This window comes from Vicia villosa, linkage group LG6 (assembly GCF_029867415.1).
Source record: "Vicia villosa cultivar HV-30 ecotype Madison, WI linkage group LG6, Vvil1.0, whole genome shotgun sequence".
Taxonomy (NCBI): Eukaryota; Viridiplantae; Streptophyta; class Magnoliopsida; order Fabales; family Fabaceae; genus Vicia; species Vicia villosa.
Window position 1 is genome coordinate 109744015 of NC_081185.1, and position 20624 is coordinate 109764638.

At 32.2% G+C, this 20624-nt stretch overlaps 1 protein-coding gene across 1 annotated transcript; it reads left to right on the plus strand.

Annotated features, from left to right (window-relative positions):
• The first annotated feature begins 12803 nt into the window (after nucleotides 1–12803).
• On the plus strand, nucleotides 12804–19063 carry LOC131609558 (F-box protein At4g00755-like). Its single transcript, XM_058881272.1, has 6 exons — nucleotides 12804–12962; nucleotides 13514–13690; nucleotides 15089–15508; nucleotides 15601–15737; nucleotides 16062–16180; nucleotides 18574–19063. The coding sequence occupies exons 2-6, from the start codon at nucleotides 13555–13557 to the stop codon at nucleotides 18848–18850; spliced, it is 1089 nt and encodes a 362-aa protein (XP_058737255.1). The 5' UTR covers nucleotides 12804–12962; nucleotides 13514–13554; the 3' UTR covers nucleotides 18851–19063.
• Nucleotides 19064–20624: the final 1561 nt, after the last annotated feature.

The following is a 20624-nucleotide window of genomic DNA, read 5'->3' on the forward strand; positions in this document are numbered from 1 at the left end:
TTTAGGTTCATTGAGTAATGAATGTATTTGGTCTACATAAAAGACCAGATACATTCATTATTCTATGAACCTAAAAAGATAATATTTGCTTATAATAATGGCCAGAGGGAGTACCTATTAACATAAGTTCTGTGAGACTGTTTGTTTAAGATAACTTATGAAAACAATATTCATCGGGTGCTTTCATCTTATTTTCACAAGTTCTTCAAGATAACCAAGTTTTATTTATGTATTTTTAATTCAAAATACAAAACATAACATAATGATAATAAAAAAATTATTCATATTTATTTAAATAGATCAGGCGCTTTAAAAACTCTTTTTTGGGGGCAGAGGCCTGGTCTTTTTAACTAAATAGGCTTTTAAAAAAACCTAGGCCTTTTCTATTTAAAAAATATGGGTGGCTTGGCCTGAGTCTGTGTAGGCTCCTGTTATCGGTCTGGCGTAGATCATTAAATGTTCTATGTTTAGTTTTTGTTTAGTTTCCTTAATTTTTCTTATATTTTTGTTATTTTATGCATGTTGTTTCATTCCTTATTTATTTGTAATTCTTTTGTTTCCTTTATATGATTATCACTCTTTTTGTTATCTTAGTTTTTGGTTATTCTCTTATCTTTTTAATTAGTTTTCTTCTTTATTTTTTTTCTATTTTTTTATAATTTCAAAGGGGTAGAACTATATTCTTAGTGGGAATATCTTTTTTTTAGGGAGAGCTAAAATCTTATTTCTTCTTAATCTCTAATTGTTAAGCCATCTTCCGAGAGACGTATTGTCATCATCAAAAAAGGGAAGAATGTGGTTCTGTGAGTTAATAAGTTTTGATGATTGACTAAACAAGATACATCATCAAATAATGGACATGAATAAAAAATCATGTCCTGAAACTTCTGATGATTAACTCAACGGATACCAAATATTATGAACGTCATCAAAAGAATGGACTTGGGTCTTAAAGTGCACCTATAACATGAAGTTCAAGTGATTTTATTTTAAAATAATGTGTAGCTCTCTTAATTCTAAAATATATGCTTACACTCACAATAAATGTTTTCCAACTTCACCGTATTAAAAACTCTTTCCAAAACTTCTTTGAAAAAAGCAAAAAAAAAATTAACGTAGCATCAATTATGGTGTACAAATAATCAATTAAGGAGCATTTTCCCTTTAATAGATTATGGTTGTGGTATAATTGATTGTAATGTGTGTCCCAATTTTTAATCGATTATGAATTTAGCATCATTGATTGAGGTTTGAATTTAAGCAAAACTTTTCTAAAATGCTTTTGCATAATATATTATAGCATTGTCATAATCGATTATAAACTGATTTTGTTTGGGCTTTTTCCATTGTATCTTTTTTTGTGAATATTTATGACAACTCTACTATATAAAGGGGTCTAATGCTCATTTGAAAATACACCAAAAATATGAAAACCTTTCAAAAGTCTTATCTTCTTCTCTCACCATGTTTTAATTTTTATACACTTCAAAAATATATTATAGTGTCGAGAGACAGACCACTATACAAATTGTTTATAATTGTTGATGTTATTATGATATAATTATAAAACCAATAGTGACTTATTCTCTTTAACATGGTAAGATATAAATGTTTTAAGTTGAACATGTGATAAATGTTTAGTGTAAAGGCGGCATGCTAAATCTATGATACAAACTTGGTGTGAAAGTTGTGAATTGAACCTGTGTTAAAAGCTTGGTTGATGATGGAAAATCTCAAGGTCTACTATTGGGGTCTATTATTGCTACCCCCTTCTTCTTCTACCTTCTTCTTAAAATATAACTTGAAAATCTATTTTTATCTTTACCATTTTGAAAATAAATTAAATCACAATTCACTCACTCTTGTTATTGAAGTCACTAGGTCAATATAGAGGTGGTCTTACCATGATCTGACATTTGATGGTGTGGCATATATGGAAATCTTAGAATAACTCTATTTTTACCGGTACACCAATAAATAAGTAGGATATGAAAGATAAGAGTATTTTCTTTGTTTGAAAATAATATTTTGGTAGGTCGTCATTTATTCATGTTTAATTTTGGTAGAACCATTTTTTCTCCTTGAGTTAATAGCGGTTTGAGAATTTTTGACAAAGTTCCTTATGGGTTGTGTTGTCTATAGAGGATGCAATTTTGTTGATGGTAATTCTCGATGATAATGTTGGGAAAATAACAAACATAGAAAAAAATAGGAACACAATCACAACACAAGAACATAACGTGAAAACTCCAAAATCGAAAGAGAAAAAAACACGGTTGTTGTCAATAGACAACCAGAGAATAACACTATGTGAAAATTATTACAACACATAATATATCCTCAACTAACCCAGACCCCAGTACACTCACACTCTCCAAAACAAATATTTAACTACATCTCACAACACTCTAATACAAGAGCATAAGAGAATTAAGAAAGTCAAATACAAGCCTAAAGTGCTTTTGACTGGTGCACCTTGTAAAGAAAAACTTGAATCCTATATATAGCCTTAGACTCCATTTTCCTTCATAAAACTAAGAAATATGGGACATCTCCAACATATATATTTTTAACCAAACCCAACAATCTCCACCTTGATTGGAAATAATACATTAATCTTCACTGACAATCATACTCCACCATAAAGAGTATAGTCACTTGAAGCAACACTACTTCAAGAATTTTCACATTATTTTCACCGACAATCATATACTTTATCATGAAGAATAAATTCACTTGAAGCTAAACCTCTCCAAGAATTTCACATGTTAAAAACTAGGTTGAAAATTTATGGTGTAACTTAGTTGGCAGGAAGCTCTTCAACCACCGATATAATTTTGCTCCTTGTGTAATCTTGATTGTATCAACACACCTTTGACTTGAAATTTTCATAAGTCAAAATTAAATCTTCCATCAATTATCTCTAACCCAAACCAGCGAAACTTGTGACTGCAGCTCAACAGATAAGACCTAACTCGTTACTCTATGATGGTGTAGTTGTTGGTTGAAGTTTCTTGTATTTTTATATATTTTAAATTTTATAATTTTGTTTGTTGTTATATATTTATAAACAATAAAGAAGCAAAATCTCAAAAACAATAGCATTTAATATTAGCTGTCAGATGGAAGCTCCTAAAAAGAGAACAAACTCTAGTGAGAATGTCCTTTCTACGATGCATCGTCCAATAAAAGACTTAACTAGAGCTCATATTGTCAATTTCTCACTATGCCAAATTTGTCTTTTAGCAGCACCCCTGCGAAAGCGCTTTTAAGAAAAAGCGCTGGTATAGGTTTCGCTAGAAACAAAATTAAAAAACACGAAAAAAGTGCTCTTATAGGGGGGGTTACGAAAGCGCTTTCAAAAAGCGCTGGTAAAGGCATGGGTACGAAAGCGCTTTTCAAAAGCGCTCTTATAGGGGGTTATGAAAGCGCTTTCAAAAGCGCTGCTATAGGGGGTGGGGTACAAGAGCGCTTTTCCCTAAAAAGCGCTGGTATAGCCATGTGTACTAAGGCGCTTTTCAAAAGCGCTTTCATAGCTGTTTCATAATTAAAATTTTTAAAAACAAAATTAGACAAAACGCGTTTGCCCTCACAAAATCTCTAATTCCCTCTTTCTCTTTTGCCATCGCTGTGCCCAACCAAACGCCGCGATTGCAACTTCTCCTCCTCCCTCCGACGGCGACTGCAACTTCCTCCACCCTCCGACGGCGACTTCCTCCTCCCGGGTAAGAACAACAATCCTATTCCTATCTCTCTCACAACCTTATTTTCGAATTCAAAACTGTGTTTGTGAATTGTGAATTGTGGAGTGTGTGTTGATGTTCATAGGTTTAAGGTTACATTGTGTGAGTGAATGCTAGGGTTTTTGTTGGAGAATGATGGTGAAATTTGGTAATGAAGTTCACCAATGCATAACTGTGAACTCAACTTGATAGTTTTCATTTTCTTCTGTTGCAATGTTGCTTCATCATGGAGTTGGATAATCTGCATCCTTAGGTTTGCGACAATATTATAGTTGTCTTTAATCCTTGGAGTGTAGATTATCCTTTTCTTATCATCGATTCTTCAACATGCTGTGGACAAGCATTCTACAAAAGTCAAGTTTGTTACTCATGCTCATTCTTATAATTAAGATCAACTGATTAAGGTTTAAATCTACATCAAATTAAGAAGTAATTGTTTAACAATAACTAAATGAGATGGTGTTTTAAGTTCTCTTTATAAATTAAATTGTTTTTGTCTAATGTCATGATAAATTATACTCTCACTCAACCTGAATTATAAAAAAAATTCCTTATTCTAGAACAGATCTGTTCACTCATATGAAGCTTATCTCATATACTAACTTTTCTAGGCCATGCATACTTAAGCCTTTTAATAATGTTACTTTACTTTTTGTTATTTTATGCGATTTGGGATTGGCAACACTGGTTTCATAGCCATGTAAATTCCGACAACTTTCTTTTTTTGATGCTTATTTTGATTTCACCGATTTCGATTCCGATTTACTTGTACATGCATGGTTTGACTTCCATTTGACTTGTATAGATTGTTAACTTATTAATACTGTACTAATGTGCTTTAGTTTGTTTGATACAGGTTCAATGGCTAGTAATCAAGAAAACTCACACGAAAACTCACAAGATAGAGATGCTCCGGATACAAATGCTCCACCTGATACATCATCAAAAGAAGTTGCACGAGGCATCACCATTATGAAGGGAATCATTTGACATAGAGACCAAGGATTAATATATAATTTGGAATGTAATTCTGATAACCAACCAATTGATTCTAATTCTGCAAAGTTGACAAGCTATATTGGTACACTTGTACGTATGCATATTCCAGTCTCCGTAGCTAAATGGAATCTGAAAAGCAAAGAGTTGGACGAGAAAAAAGACGCGATTTGGGACGAGCTTAAGGTATCATATATGGTTGTTGTTATTATCTTGACGATAATTTGTTTAAATTACTTATACTAACACACTCTATGCGTATGTTTTTTTGCAGAGGTCTTTTAACATACCAGATGAGCGTAAACGCTACATACTTGGTTTGGCCGGAAAAAGATATAGAGGGTGGAAAGCTTTTTTAACAAACACCTATCTTAAGGATAAAGATGGAAACTTTCTTGAAGAGACACCGGAACGGCCAAAAAAATATGAGCTATTCATTGATGAAGAAGATTGGGCTAAGTTTTTAGAGCAAAGAGATGAAGCTTTTCGGAAAAGGAGTGCCACAAATAGTGCGAGAGCATCAAAACCCGCGTATCCATACAAAAAAGGGCGTTTGGGATATGCACGCTTAGAGGAAAAAATTGTAAGTAAATAGAAATGCGTTTTAATTATTTGTCTAAATGTGTTTTATTTGACGATTTTATCATTTGTGTCAATGCATAGTTAGAGGAGACGAAAAGTGAGGAAACCTCACTTCCAGTACATGTGTTGTGGAAGGAAGCTGGTGTGGGCAAGAATCGAGCTGTCGATCCCGATGTTCAAAGAGTTTATGCTGAATGTGTAAGTATAACACTGTGTCTTTAATTAAATCAAATGTTTTTTAATATATAATTGATTTTTTATCTCCACTAATAATTATTGAAATGTAAATGAATTACAGGAGACCATGTCGCAATCGGTATCCACCGGTGAGGACCAGGATGATAGGAGCGTACTTAGTAGAGCACTAGATGCTCCTGAGTATCCTGGTCGGGTGAGGGGTAAAGGTCATGGTGTGACTCCAACCTCTTTTTACAAGCATTCTAGGAGAAGAAATCCTACCAATGAAGAAGTGTTGCAAAAATTGCAGGAATTACAAGCACAAGTCTCTGAATTGCAAAGAGATAAAGAGATGTATATGAGAGAAAAGTGCAACACTTCATCGGTGAAAGAAACTAGTGATAAAGCTAGTATCAACTGTCAAAGAAAATTTCCCGAGGTAATTATAAATTTTTTTCCTTACAAATTGTTCTATTTTACAATGATAATGACTTTATATTTATTATTGGTTTAGGGCATTTCATCTTGCCAACTATACTTATCATCATCGAATTATCGCCTAGTTGGCAAGGGAAAAGTGCACAACACTTTGGGAGATTTACTTCACCATAGACCGCTCCCGGATGGACACCTGAAAGTATCAGTTGATGTTGTATTAGATCATGATGCGGTGCTACCGGTACCTGACATGGTCTCAGAGACAACATTGCCGCGAGATGCAATAGGGTCATTTGTTGCATGGCCCTCAGAGCTCATTATCATTGGTGATGAGGTATATTGAAAACCATTATGAATCATTTAGTTTTCGAATGTCAATTCTGCACCGTTACGTTAATTATTTTTTACATTTTAATTTTAGACTGCTCCTACAAAACCCGCAATTAAGGGTAAAGGGATTTTACAGGAGGAGGAGTCTGTTGCATCACTAAAAGAGGTACATTTAAAGTGTTAATATATAATCTGAATCTAAAACTGCATGATTTTATATTTTACCTAACTTATATGATTTTTAGGCATCTGCTCGGGGGTCACAACAATTGACGCGGCAAGTTCTTAGCGTACCACCCAAGGGTCCTCCGAAGCTAGCGGCAAAAAAAGGTGGTGCTTTTGTGCCTCGATACCGGACGATGCTCAGAACACTTGTTGATATGTCCGATTTGAAGGATGGTGCTTTCCGTGAAATCAATATGGATGAAGGTATCTTTGGTATTGAATTCCTGTCAAATATTGCACTAGATGACTTGGAAGAGATTTTTACGCATGAACAACTAGGCGTTGGTAATATGCACTCATACATCCGGTAATATTCACTCATCCGATATATTATTTAATTAGTCGAACAATTTATTTACACATTTCAATAAAAATAATCTAATGTTTATTATGTTTTTATTTAAGGTTGTTGTATGACAAAGTGTTGCGCGGGACTGCATTGTCAAACAGATTTTGTTTCGTGTCTTCCGCCCATTGCAGCGGAATGACAATTGCTACGGAACCGGAATCAGTTAGACAACGCTTAGTCGATAGATTCCTGTCCACCGGCAATACAGAAAGTCTGATTCTTTGGGCGTATAATACCCGACCAGTAGGGTTAGTTTCTCATTCTTGGTTCATCTAATCTTTGTTTCTTTTGTGTAGCAAATTTTTCATATAAACTATTGTTTTAATTTATAGAGCACACTGGTTGTTGCTTGCTATCAACCCTATAAGAGAAGTGGTATATTTTCTGAATTCGGTAGATGGTGAGTGGACCAATTATCCAGCTATGAAGTTAATGATTGATACGTAAGTGGGATCGTTCTAAATATTTGTGTATATTTATATATTTAATTATTTGTGAGATTGATCTAAACATATGCTTTTATATTTTTGTTAGATCAATACAAGTGTTCCGAAGTCAAAGAGATGCACAGGTATCCCAGACTAAATCAAACAACATTACTTGGATCAAAGTGGAGGTACATTAATTTTCACAATTTTGCTTATAATATTTATGCTACTTGATAAAACAAGACAACTATAAAATCTTATTTGTTTTTCTATGCAGTGTCCGATACAGCAAAACAGTTCAGATTGCGGATACTATGTTTTGAGGTTTATGGAAGAAATCATTCAAACGAATCAATTAGAGATTCCAATCACGGTATGGATTTATAACTTAATTAGATAACTTCTTATAATTTATTACATTTAACTAAATCACTCATATTATGTTTTTGTTATGTAGTACTTTGACGACTTCTATGCTGCTTCTTACATGAGACTTAAGTTGGAAGAAATCAAAGAGGATTTGTGTCAATTTTATATTCATCAGCTATTCTTGCAGTAGGATTTGTGTCGATTTGAAGTATAATATTATAGTACTCTAGGATGGTTACTAACTTTGTTCATACTGTTGCCAATATTTGAAGTATAATATTGTTGATGTTACTAATTTAGTTTGTTTGACATGTGAGTTAGTTACATGTGAAACTTTCTGTATTCATACTTTACATGATTTAGTTTGTTTGACAGAAACTATAATGAGGTATATATATATATATATATATATATATATATATATATATATATATATATATATATATATATATATATATATATATATATATATATATATCGTCGAAAATATATTACAGGTCAAAAATATTACAGGTTGAAAATATATTACAGGTCAAACTGGGAGGCTGAAATTACATGTTGCACTTTAAAATACCTCATTTAGCAACGACAGCGCTTTTAAAAAGCGCTCTTAAAGGGCCACCTACTAAAGCGCTTTATTACTAAAAGCGCTGCCTAAGATTAAAAAAAACATAAAAAATAAAAAAACGCAACCTACGAAAGCGCTTTTGGAAAAGCGCTCTTATAGGGGGGCTATCAGAGCGCTTTTTCCAGAAAAAGCGCTCTTATAGGGGGACTATCAGAGCGCTTTTTTCAGAAAAAACACTCTTATAGGGGCTACCAGAGCGCTTTTTCTGGAAAAAACGCTCTTATAGGGGGCTATCAGAGCGCTTTCCTGGAAAAAGCGCTCTTATAGGGGGGCTACCAGAGCACTTTTCTGGAAAAATCGCTCTTATAGGGGAGCTACCAGAGCGCTTTCAAAAGCGCTTTCGTTACCTACGGCAGCGCTTTAAAGCGCTTTAGTAGCCCAAAAAAAGCGCTTTTAAAGCCCTTTTACGTAGTAGTGAATGATAAATCAAATTTATTTAGGATTGCATAATACAACACACTCTTTGATTTGAAGAGCCAACTAAATATGTTTTTTTTTTTTTTCTCAAATTTTGCGATATCAGGATGTTGTACTTGTATTTAGTATCATGGTTGGCCATCATTGGTCCAGATAAACGTGTTGGGTTCAACAAACTAAAACTTGAAGAAATTTGCCTGGCTTTTTGGATGGTATTATACTTAAAGGTGGCCATTACTTCTTCCATGCTCATGACATTCTTGTGGCTAATTTCAAGTTTAGTTATATATGTACTTCGTATTCAATAACTTTTCTTTTGTACACTTGAATAATTGATTATATAGGGCAGAGTTGCATGTGCTTTATTCACTGTACAGCTCGAACCACATGCACTTTGTACATACGTTTAAATTTATATTTTCCCATTTAGGAGTACTGACTTTTGGGAGTTTTGGCTTCTATTTAGGGTAAGAAAACAGTGAATTTATTTATAGATGAAGAGCCACACACATCAGATATCGTTTCTTTTTTTGGAAAAGTTGTAAATTGAAATAATGTTTCGACCAAAAGTTAGCGAGCATGGAAGTTCCTCTTCTAAATAGATATTTAAATATAACTTATGGAGTCTACTATCTATATATTACTAATAAATTGACCAAACTTACAAAATTATCTACGTATTACTAATAAATTGATCAAACTTACAAAATTACCCTTCTCACTAAAAAAATATTACACTACAATTCTACTCTACATATTACTAAGAAATTGACCAAACTGACAAAATTACCCTTCCCACTAAAAAATATTACATTACAAATTGGACAAAATAGTAATTAAAAAAATCACTTTTTCATTTTTCTATTGTCCAATGAAAATGAAGACTTTTGCCAAATGTCAATTGCAATATTTAAGATTCAACTTTTTCTCCACAACACACATCTTCTCTCTCTTATTTCAAATTTCAAATTTCTTTCACATTTCATTTTCCCACACTTTCTTACTTTCATTTTAATTTTTCTCCATTTACTTATTATCACAAAAATTATAATCTATTTTTTAATTTTAATAAAATTAAATATTTATTTATCTTACGGATCACTGTCAACACAATATTTAATTTATTTTAATTGATCATTACACACTTTCTATATCTTAATTAAAATTAAAATTTTCTCTCACGGGTCAAAGATTTTTTTTATTTCACGGGTCATTATCATTACAATATCTATTTTATTTTAATCAATAACTACTATTAATTGAGAGATAATTTTTATTTTTAAATGTTGAAATTTCATTTTTTTTCTCCAACTTACAATTTTTTTTATATAATTATTTAATATAATTGAATTTATATAATATTTTTATTTATAATTAAACAATTCATTTTAAATTTATACGTATCTAATTAAATTTTATAAATATCAAATAAATTTACCTGTGCGGAAGCACAGGTATCTTACTAGTAAGTCTCTTACAATTTGATAAAATAAAATTCTTATTCGAACAATCTTATCTTTGTTACAAGATAAAATGTGCGTTTGATTTATAAAATAAGAAGTATTGAACAAAAGAATATTATATTAAAATAAGAAGTATTGAACAAAAGAAAATTATCCTTGAACAAGTTAGTGGGGGGTGAAGAATGAAATTTTTGATACCCAAAAATTTTCGATATATTTTGTACTACCGAAAATTTCAAATTTATGGTTGTACAATTTTTTTTTTAGAAATTTTGAAAAATCTTGTAATTTTTTTCAAAATTTCCAGTAAAAACTCATAGAAATTTATAAAAATCCGGTATTTTATTAAATTTCAGCCCCTCCAAATTTTCGATAGAAACACATATTTTTAAAAAATTAGTGACTTTAAGCAAGTGCATAATAGTAAAACCATACCCATACCCTTGGTAATTCTCCTAGAAAACTCACAAGGTCAGACAAAAGCCCAATTATACCTTGATAAAAGCCATATGATAACTTCTTTATGCACCCATATAGGGTGGAAAATACTCCTAATATTCCCAAAATATCATTTGAATATGCATATCCGAAGACACCCAAAAAAATTGTCAGAGATTTTTTCCGATATGCATATCCAAAAAAATCTCAAATAAATTGAGAAATTTAGAATATTGGTTAATTCGGATATGCATATCCGAATTAACCAGAGTTCCAAATTTCTTTGAATTTTATTTTAAATATTTATTCCTTAAATTATATATTTTCTTTAATTAATTTTATAGATTTGTTTTAATTATTATCTAAAATTGTTGTGATAATATATACTATCTTTATCTTTGTCCGTTTTAATTAAATGGTTTCCATTTAAAAGTTAAGGAAATAATAACTTATATATTTTGAGAAAATAAATAAAAAAAATTGTATTTAGAAATAATGTTTTTAACTTTTTAAGAATTTTAAAATTATTGTTTTTAATGCAAATTTTTCTTTTTGAAAAATATAATATTTTATATTTAATTTTACAAAGATAGTATATATTAGTATCTAAAATCTAGAAGAACCAAATAATTTATTTTTTCATTAATTTTCTTTAATTAATTATAAATTTTAATTTTTTTAATAATTTTTTAAAATTAATTTTATATAAAAATAATGTGTTACTTAAATATTTATTAGGCTAATATTAATTTAATATATTGATTATAATGTTATATATTTAATAATATATTTTAATTAATACAATTAATTATATAATTAACTGTATTGATTCACCTTGATTTTAATTTTTTAATAATATTGAGTTATTTCGGATATGCATATCCGAAAAATCTCAACACTAAAAATTAGAATATTTTGAATATGCATCTCCGAAAATATCTCTTTCCCAAAAAAAGTGACTTCGGATACGCATATCCGAAGTTAAACTTTTTTTTATAAAAAGTGTCTTCGGATATGCACATCCGAATCCATCCCATTTTCTTAGAAAAAAGGTATATTTTGAGATGCACATCCGAAATATAAGAGTATTTTAGGTAGGGGTTTCAAAACCAAACCAACCCAATAGAAAACCGCAAACTAAACCAAATCAAATTGAAATCGCAAAAAGCCGCATTTGGTTCGGATTTGTTTGAGTCATCTTTTACCAAAACCGCACAGTTCGGTTCGGTCTGCAGTTTGTATTTTGTAAACCGAACCAAACTGAATCAAACCGCATTATGATACAACCTAACTTTCAGTTATCTCCCATATCCAACCCAAATTTAAATCTATTATACCTTAGCCTTATGATTACAAACAATTTTCTCATCCTTACACATATGATTTCAGTCTCGATCTTCTCAAATCTCTAATAGCATTATCTCGCCTTCTTTGTCACATACATCTTCCCTTTTATTCTCTAATATGTTCTCTCCTATATTCTTTCTTTTTCACCTTCTCATTTTTATTCAAATGTTCTCTATTTTAGTTTCGTTTTTATCACACATGTTCTTCTCTAATATCTCAACTCACTCTTTTGTTTTTTTTTTTGCATCTTCACTACTCTCTTGACTCTTCTATTTTTTTTGTTTCATTATAATAATTTCTATATTATTTTATGTTATTATTTTATATTTATTATTTCACTTTTGTCTAATTTAATTTTTACAGATTAATGGAAAGTTGTTGTCAAAATATGACGAATTTTGTTGTTATTTAATAGTGTATGAATGTCTAAATATAAAGTTGTGTTGTCATCTATATGTGTGTGTATGACTCAATAAAATATTTGTAAAAAACCAACCAAACCACATTGGTTTGGTTTGGTTCTAAAAATCAACCAAAACAAACAAAACAACACGATTGTTTCTCTTACCGTTCTAATTATTTTTTTCGTCAAAATCGCTCAAATAGTACCGCAAACACCTCTAATTTTAAATATTTCACCGCGGATCAAAGAAAATGGATCTAAAAAGAAATTGCCAAGCCATATTGATGTTAAAGCCGAAATCCCTTTAGGGCATGAAAAGTTCAATAAAATAAATTATATTTTTTCCTTTAAAAAAAGGATAAAATAAAAAGCATATTTTTTAAAATAAAAAAACATCCCCTATGACAAAGTTGTTTCCAAAAGATATTTAATTGAAATACTTTTTAATTAATTTCGTCTGTTTCTGCGCGTTCCTATCCACTCTTTGCACTACCATCTTCTTCTTCTAATTTACATTCAAATATTATTAGTAACCAAATTACCATCTCTCTCTCTCTCTCTGCAATTTTCTTCCCCTTTACTTTCTAGGTTTTGCTTCTCCTATGGGCGTTTCTTCATCTACTCATCAGGTATTTTTTTTCTCCAATTTCTCCTCACTTTTTCTTTAACACCGTGCACCTTTTTACTATTACTCTTCAATTTTTATTTTTCATCACAAATTTTGCCTCTGAATTCAATTTTCCCTTCTCAATTAACCTTTTTGTGTTGATTTGTTTACCCCAAACCCCCTGAATTTCATGACCTATTTCTCAATTCCTTTGATTTTCGCATTATTTATTTATTTATTTATTTGAATTTTTTTGGTTATTTACTAGGTTTATCATGTTTTAGGCGATCAAAGTAATTGACTTTCGCACCCTGTAGTTACAATTGACCTGATTGGTGGATTTGTTCCCCCAATTTCTGAAACCCTGTTAGTTTGATATCATTTATTTCAGGAACTGTAGTTTCAGTTCTGGTTGCAAATTGCAATATTCATGAACAAGAACCATAGACCAATTAACAAAATGTTGTGAAAATAAAACTTTTTTTTTTATATATGTTTGAATATTGTGCTACACTTTGAAGTTGACAATGCCGACGGTTGCAATTCTCCTTTTGATTGAATTCTGTTTTTCAGGTTTGAGAAGATAACTTAGTTTGATTTATTCACCAACTTCAATGCCCTTGATGGACCAATGTAAAGATTTTCTCAGCTGGGTTGATCTTGACACGTCTCTCAAAATTTTCAAGTGTCTAGATGATCCAGCAGATCTAGTCCGCGTCAGTTGTGTCTCACGATCTTGGAGAGACTTTGGTGAGTTATAGACTTATACGGAGTAGTTGTATTTTTTATTTTATTTTTTAATATTTTTATGCCTCAGTCTCACCAGAAGTTCAAGTTTAGATTCTCCGTGGTTTACATTTCATTTTATTTTTGATCTGTTTGTCCTTTTAGAATTGTGTTCTTTGCTATATTTCGAGTATCTAATCTCATACTGCTCACATGTTTACAAGTTAAAGATTAAATTCAGATTTACTAAAGTGTGAAATTTGTTTCTTATCATTTTAGCTCATCATATTTGTGCATTCTCTGAAGAGTTTTTTTTTTCCTAGTGTTGTGCAACTACTGGGTGATGTTTTAGATATTAGTGGATAGTACTCTCGTGCTTATCAGCCAACACATACCAGTGTGTTGTAGACTTCTTTATTGTCAAGATTGCGTTAATATTGCTTGCCAATGTTTTATATTAAATTGCTAGTCCAGGGAGCAAGGTTCGAAAGTGTTAATGGGCCAAACTTTGGGATCCAAGTGACCTTAACGCCACATATCCACCCAAAACCTTAAGGCTATGTTTGGGAGTTTAGAGGGGAAGGGAGGGGAGGGCTTTGAAAAATAGGAAAGATTGGGGGAAAAGAATAGAAAGATTTTAGTTTGGAGTGTTTGGTTTTCTTCATAATACCAAAAACTCTCTAATTTGGGGGATCTCAAAATTTGTATTAAATGAGGGTTTTGGAGGATTTTGGTGTTCAAATATAATTTTTGTTGTTATAGTATTTCAAAAAGTAAAAATACATTAATAATAAACATTATTTTATCATTCTAAACAAAATCTTTTTTTCAAAAAATGTAAAAAATTTCTCTATATTTTTTAAAAAATCAATTTTCGAAACCCTCCCTTTCCCTCCCCTCCGAACTCCCAAACATAGGCTAAGGCAACGGGGGTATGAGTCACCTCTTTTTTATATGAGACTTTAGCACTTTCACACTTGAAATCCAACAAATTCCATTACCCTCACTTATATGTCATCATTAGTAGAAATTCTTAAATGAAACAATAACTATACAACAGTTTTTTGTTTAAAGACACTATTGCCTTTGTAAAATTAAGTGCCTACTCTGAAAAAAATGAATTTGTGTCAGCATAGTTGAGCTTGACCGGAAAAGAGGCTAACTTCAAGCACTAAGCATTGTGTAAGAAGAAAATATGTACATATCATAGCGACGATAAGTTCTGATTAGAATCTATATTTGTTTTTACTACTTCAAGCACCAAGCATTCTATATTGACAAGAATACGTGCATCCCCAGCAATGCACAATTTCCTGTAAAGCACTGTTTTGGTCCCTTTAAGATGCACTCACTTTCATTTTGGGCCTTTGAAGTTACTGAGACAAAAATGAAAATGTTTAACTGATGTTCTGGTTTTTGCAGTGGTTGCAAACGGCCTTTCTAAGCAGTTGTGCTTGAGAATGTTTCCTCAATTATCTAGAGTTGCTTGTGTTGTTGAACTAAACCACAACGGAGTGAAGGAACACACAGAGGTTGGATCTAGCCATCCTAATGAATGTCTAGCTCTATGGAAGGATCATAGAGTCTATAGTTATCTTGCTCAATCCTGCTTATCTCCTGTTGCTATGGATTGCATATCTAAGGCAATCGGTGCTTCTAGCACTGATAATTTGCCTCAGGAGAGCATTGATAATACGCTAGAGGAGAGAGACAACATTGGTGGTAGATTTGTCTATTGGTCGAGTAGCGGACAAAGCAATCCCAATGTGCCTGAGACATTAACATACCACTTGGCTTCTCAAATATGTGTTATTACAGAAATCAATATTCAGCCTTTCCAAGGTGATGATTGAAATCTTCATAAACTATGTGCTTGACCCATTGATTTTACATTTCTCTGTTTTTTAGCTAACAATTTTTTGTTAAGTTACCAGCTCACTTTCAGATGGGGTCACCAATATATTCAGCAAAATCTGTTAGGTTTAAAATGGGTCATCTTAAACCCTCTTTAGATGATTTAACTGATGTGTTTGTATGGACCTATACATCACCGGTGTTTCCAATGGCTCAGGTCTGTAATTTCTTATATCTTAGCTTGTTTCTATTCTTGTTTTTCATTGAATAATTTCTTTTACATTGATTTCCTGATGCATGATACAAAAAACTGGATATGCTTTATTATTAAAGGATGCACTGCAATAAATATTGTAAGTAAAATGAAAAAGAAATTTGTTGGATGATCAGAAAATGTATTAACCTCCAAAGTACTAGAATGTCCTAACTGCACGACAGAATATTAACTTCAATGTTCAAATAATTTTGCTTGAGTAAAGTAACCCTCTACTCGTGTTCTTAACAATGGGAACTATTTCTAAAAACAATTCCTTGTGAACAGGAAAACCGGCTACAGAAGTTCAAGCTTCCAGAACCTGTTCTCTGTATTGGTGGTATCTTGCAGATTGAGCTTTTAGAAAGGGTGCAGAGCCAAGAAATGGATGGCTTACTATACATTTGGTGAGTTTCTTCATTGGCAAACTTGTGTGTTTAGGTTTTATTAGATTTGTTGGCAGAGTAGCTGTAGCATCCTAAATAAATTCACAATAAGCCTTATGTAGCGCATGGTTTTAACTCCAATGTTATCTTATCGTGTGCATAAATAACTTAAGTACTGCTGAAAAGTGTTAGCAATCATTCCAATTGTCCCCTCTATTTTGAGGCTAATCCTTTTGACAATTTTAGGAATTATAAAAAATTTAGAATCCTTGGTTTTTTGTATACTTAAAAGGCACATGGATGCTATCAAGTAAGGCTTGAGCATGATTACTTCACCTGAAACCATACTTGCATTGGGTGGTTTATTTATCTTCTCAAACTTAAACTCAACATACAAATATTTATTTCAAATAGCATAACTTTTAAAAAAGGGCTAAATATATTATTTTCTCTTTGAGCACAATGGATACATGTAACTGCCAAATACTGCAAAATCTAGACATGCTGAAACAAAGTAGCAAAGTCAACCTAAAATTGGCTATGGGATCCATTTTCATAACTATTTACGAGGGAATTTAAGTAATTTATCAACTATGGAAAGTTATTAGATGCTCATCTTGTTGCTGTTTGATGTAATTATTCATGGACGGGAGTATACGAATATACTACCTCTGTCCCTAAATATAAGACTCCGTAGACTAAATTACGCCAATTAAGAAAGTTGGTTAGAGTATTAAATTTATCGACTATTTGTACAATTTTACAAGTTTATCCTTGGGAGAGAGAAATAATAAAAGTTTATACAAGTGTAGTATTTATTACAGATTACAGAAAAAGATGTAATATAATTAAGGGTATGTTTGGAAAAAATAATTAGTGCACTTTGAAAGTTGAAGAGGGTCTTATAAAAAGGGTTAAGAAAAAAACTAGAGGGTCTTATAATTAGGGACGGAGGTAGTATAAGTTAATGAGATGGCAGCTGTCCCTGATTAATGGCAGCTGCTTGACTTTGATTTGATGTAATTATTCTAGGGGTACAAGAAGTATAAAAGTATACTCCCTCCGTACCATATTATAGGCAAATTTTCACTTTTTAGATTCATTGAATAATTGATGTATCTGGTCTATATATATATAGACCAGATACATCAATTATTCATGGAATCTAAAAAACTATAATTTGCTTATATGGTACGGAGGGAGTAGAAGTTAATGAGATGACAAGTGGCCTTGATTAATGACGGATGTAACAAACTCAGTTTAGGTTAAGTCATTGTTAGTTAGTGAAGGATTAGACACAACTTTATCTATTGGCGTCTCTTGTAAGACGAATCAAAATCATTTCAATAAAAATGGAATTTTGAACTTCTTATGACTTTCTCTCTCTCCTTTCTTTCATCTTATACTCCAACTTCTAAAACTCATCATCCTCTGTCGCCTCCACTATTGACCAGTTGTAAATAGAATTTTTAGGCACTTAAAGGGTACTATTCAGCACTGTTTAGAGGTTATGCCCATCCCCTATTCACATACCTCTTTCCTTCAAGGCTTTTTAAGATGTTTACTAGGCAGCTGATTCGGATGACGGATGCACCACATCATGGGCTGCTATTTACTTTGGTCCCAATCTCAGTCCTTGGTGGTCTCGCAGGCAACTGGTCGTAGCCTGCTCTGCCATTGACGCGGAATACCGCATCCTTGCTCAGATCATTTACCTTGGGTACATAACTCTGCTCGGTGAACCTCTTGTCCTGTGCACTGCTCTCACCATTTCCTGTGATAATCAATCTTCTGCTATGCAGGCTCTCAACCCTATTCTTCATGCTTGGTCACATGAATATTGATCTCTTTTGTCAAGGAAAAGGTTTAGGGCAAGCAACTCACTCTGGTCCATGTCCTGGTGAAGACCAGTGGGTAGATTTTTCACTAAACCAGTGTCCACCTCCAAGTTTCTTCATTTGCTGTTCTTTGACTTCTTTCTAACTGAAATTCGGTTATTCCTATCTTGCAGCAAAAGATAACAATTTTTGCTTAGCATCTGTTTTATCTGTATTATGTTTTAGCTTTGTATTAATGATCCGACATCCTTTACGTCCTCTAATGTAAGGGTCCCTTGTTGTGCTAATACAACCACCTAGTGTTCAATTCTTAGACCCTGGTGGATGCTACCACATTTGGCATGCTAATTCTCTGCCCAGAAGATATTTATTTGGTAATTAAGATTTTCCCCCATCCCCCGCGGTCTTAAGTTTTCTTTTTATGTTTTATGTCATCTCTGATTATCGTCTTTCATCCTTTTGTTTGTTGCATTTAGGAAATTAAAAATTCTACCGGCTGTTTTCTCTAAATTTTATAAAAAAAATATTGTAGATAGTTGTGTAAAGTTCCTGACTTGACGATATTTGTGAATGCAGTATTTCTCATGTTCAAGCTCTGGGGATTCAGTTGTCACCAGCATTTTCTGTTGATATTCTTGGGCCCTCTGGAATGTTTGTGTTGAAGAGGGACCACATGGCTAACTGTCAACCTCCAGAGCCTTCTGAAAATGAGTCTGGAGCAGCATTAACTGATAGAGATTTCCAACAGATTGTGACTATATTGCGAGGACATGTAATGGGAGTAGGAGCTGTGGATGGTTGGGAAGAGGAAGATTATGAAGTTGATGATTTTGATGAAGATAACGCCTTCTGATCTTTGCTGGCATAAACTGTGACTATCCCCCCCTTCTCAAAACAATAAAGGAGACAAGAAAATTTAAGATTCTTCAGGTGCAGAGTCGTTGTAATATATAGCCAGTGTGTTGTAAACGCTTATGTGTAACCTTTTAAAGTTCAGGTTTTTGTGTGATTTTACTACTAATTTATAAGACAAGTTTTACATTTTAAGCTGTTAAAATTAAATTCATATGCTGTAGTTTAACTAGTCTTTCTAAATTTTTATTTTTGACAATACAATATTTTCTAAGTTTAGAAAAGAAATAAGAGTACATACTTTTATTTAATCAATTTTTTTTCTTGAAGGATAAACACTTTCAAGTTGTTATTGACAGTTTGAGTTGAAGCCTACAGCTCTTTTAGGGTCTTACACGTAAATCCTAGGATGAGATGGCCAATAGGTATAACTAACTGAAAAATGTTATATGGAAAATTTGCAATGAAGTTTTGTTGTTGAATTTCTAAACCTGTTACATGTTGCATCCTAACTAAAAGTCAGGCCAATAATTTCCTTGTGTTGATTTTAAGCAAGAGAACATAACTCGTGCCTTCTCACTTAAGTGTTTTTTTTTAAGATGTGGTCAGTCCATCAAAAATCAAATCTGTGTACTGTATGTATTGTAAAAAGTGATTGGTGTGATAATATGGGAATGGCAAAATACTCTTTTTGGTCCTTTATGTTAACCTCAGGGTTCATTTTGGTCCCTTAACTTCAAAAAGTGTCATATTGGTCCCTTAACTCCTCAAAAGGTGTCATTTTAGTCATTTTTGTCATATTAGCGACGGAAATAGCGACCGATTTTTCAATTTTTCCGTCGCTAATATGACAAAAAGGACTAAAATGACACCTTTTGAAGAGTTAAAAGACCAATGTGACACTTTTTGAAGTTAAGGGACCAAAATAAACCCCGAGGTTAACATAAGGGACCAAAAAGGATATTTTGCCTACGGGAATTGTTAATCCCACCTTGAGTCATGGATGGAAAAGCATCTTAAGTGCATATTTTTGAATGTACTTTTTCACATCAAAACACGTCTTAAGTGAATTTTATTCTATTTTCTTTTTTCAAAATTTAGTCTGGAGATGCATCTCAATGACAAATTCAAATGTACACTTTCAAATTTGTGAAGTGGGAATTTAAAAATTGTCACTTTTGCATGTCAGTCACAATTTCGGAAGTGTATATCTGAAATTTAATAAATAACATCATGTATGTTCTTCTTCTTCATGATCAAACACACATTTTTCTTCAAAACTTTTAAAAATGTCATTTCATTTTCATTCAAGTTTTGCACTCCAAAATTTCATGCTTATATTTCATCATATTAAAAGGAGCAAAATAAGCTGAAATTTAAGATAAAGTTTATGAATATCATTCTTCATTGCTCATATTAATCTGGTTTTTTAGTTGAAAAAAATTACAATGTGTCTGGATATGCACTTTTGAATTCTAGGTGAGTTAATTCAGAAGTGCATTTTTGGAATAGTTCAAAGTTTATTTCCAACTGATTTTTTTTATTATTGTTTGCGTTAGATATGGTGCACCCTGATGTCATCCTCAAACCTATTGTTTGTGTCTACGGATGTCAAACATGTTGATGTCAAGGAGGTAGATGTTGGCAACCAATTTATAAATGGACAAAAGTTTGATGTTCATGATCATATGCTTCAATGGATTCGCACGTAGGCATCCAAATTGAGGACTGGTGCTGTAATTGAAAGGTCCGATAATGGTGCAGATAGAAGAGTT

Coding starts and splice junctions, on each gene's coding strand:
- LOC131609558 (XM_058881272.1), top strand. CDS start 13,555: ATGCCCTTGATGGACCAATGTAAAGATTTTCTCAGCTGGGTTGATCTT. Junction 13,691..15,088: donor ACGATCTTGGAGAGACTTTG/GTGAGTTATAGA, acceptor TGGTTTTTGCAG/TGGTTGCAAACGGCCTTTCT. Junction 16,181..18,573: donor GATGGCTTACTATACATTTG/GTGAGTTTCTTC, acceptor TTGTGAATGCAG/TATTTCTCATGTTCAAGCTC.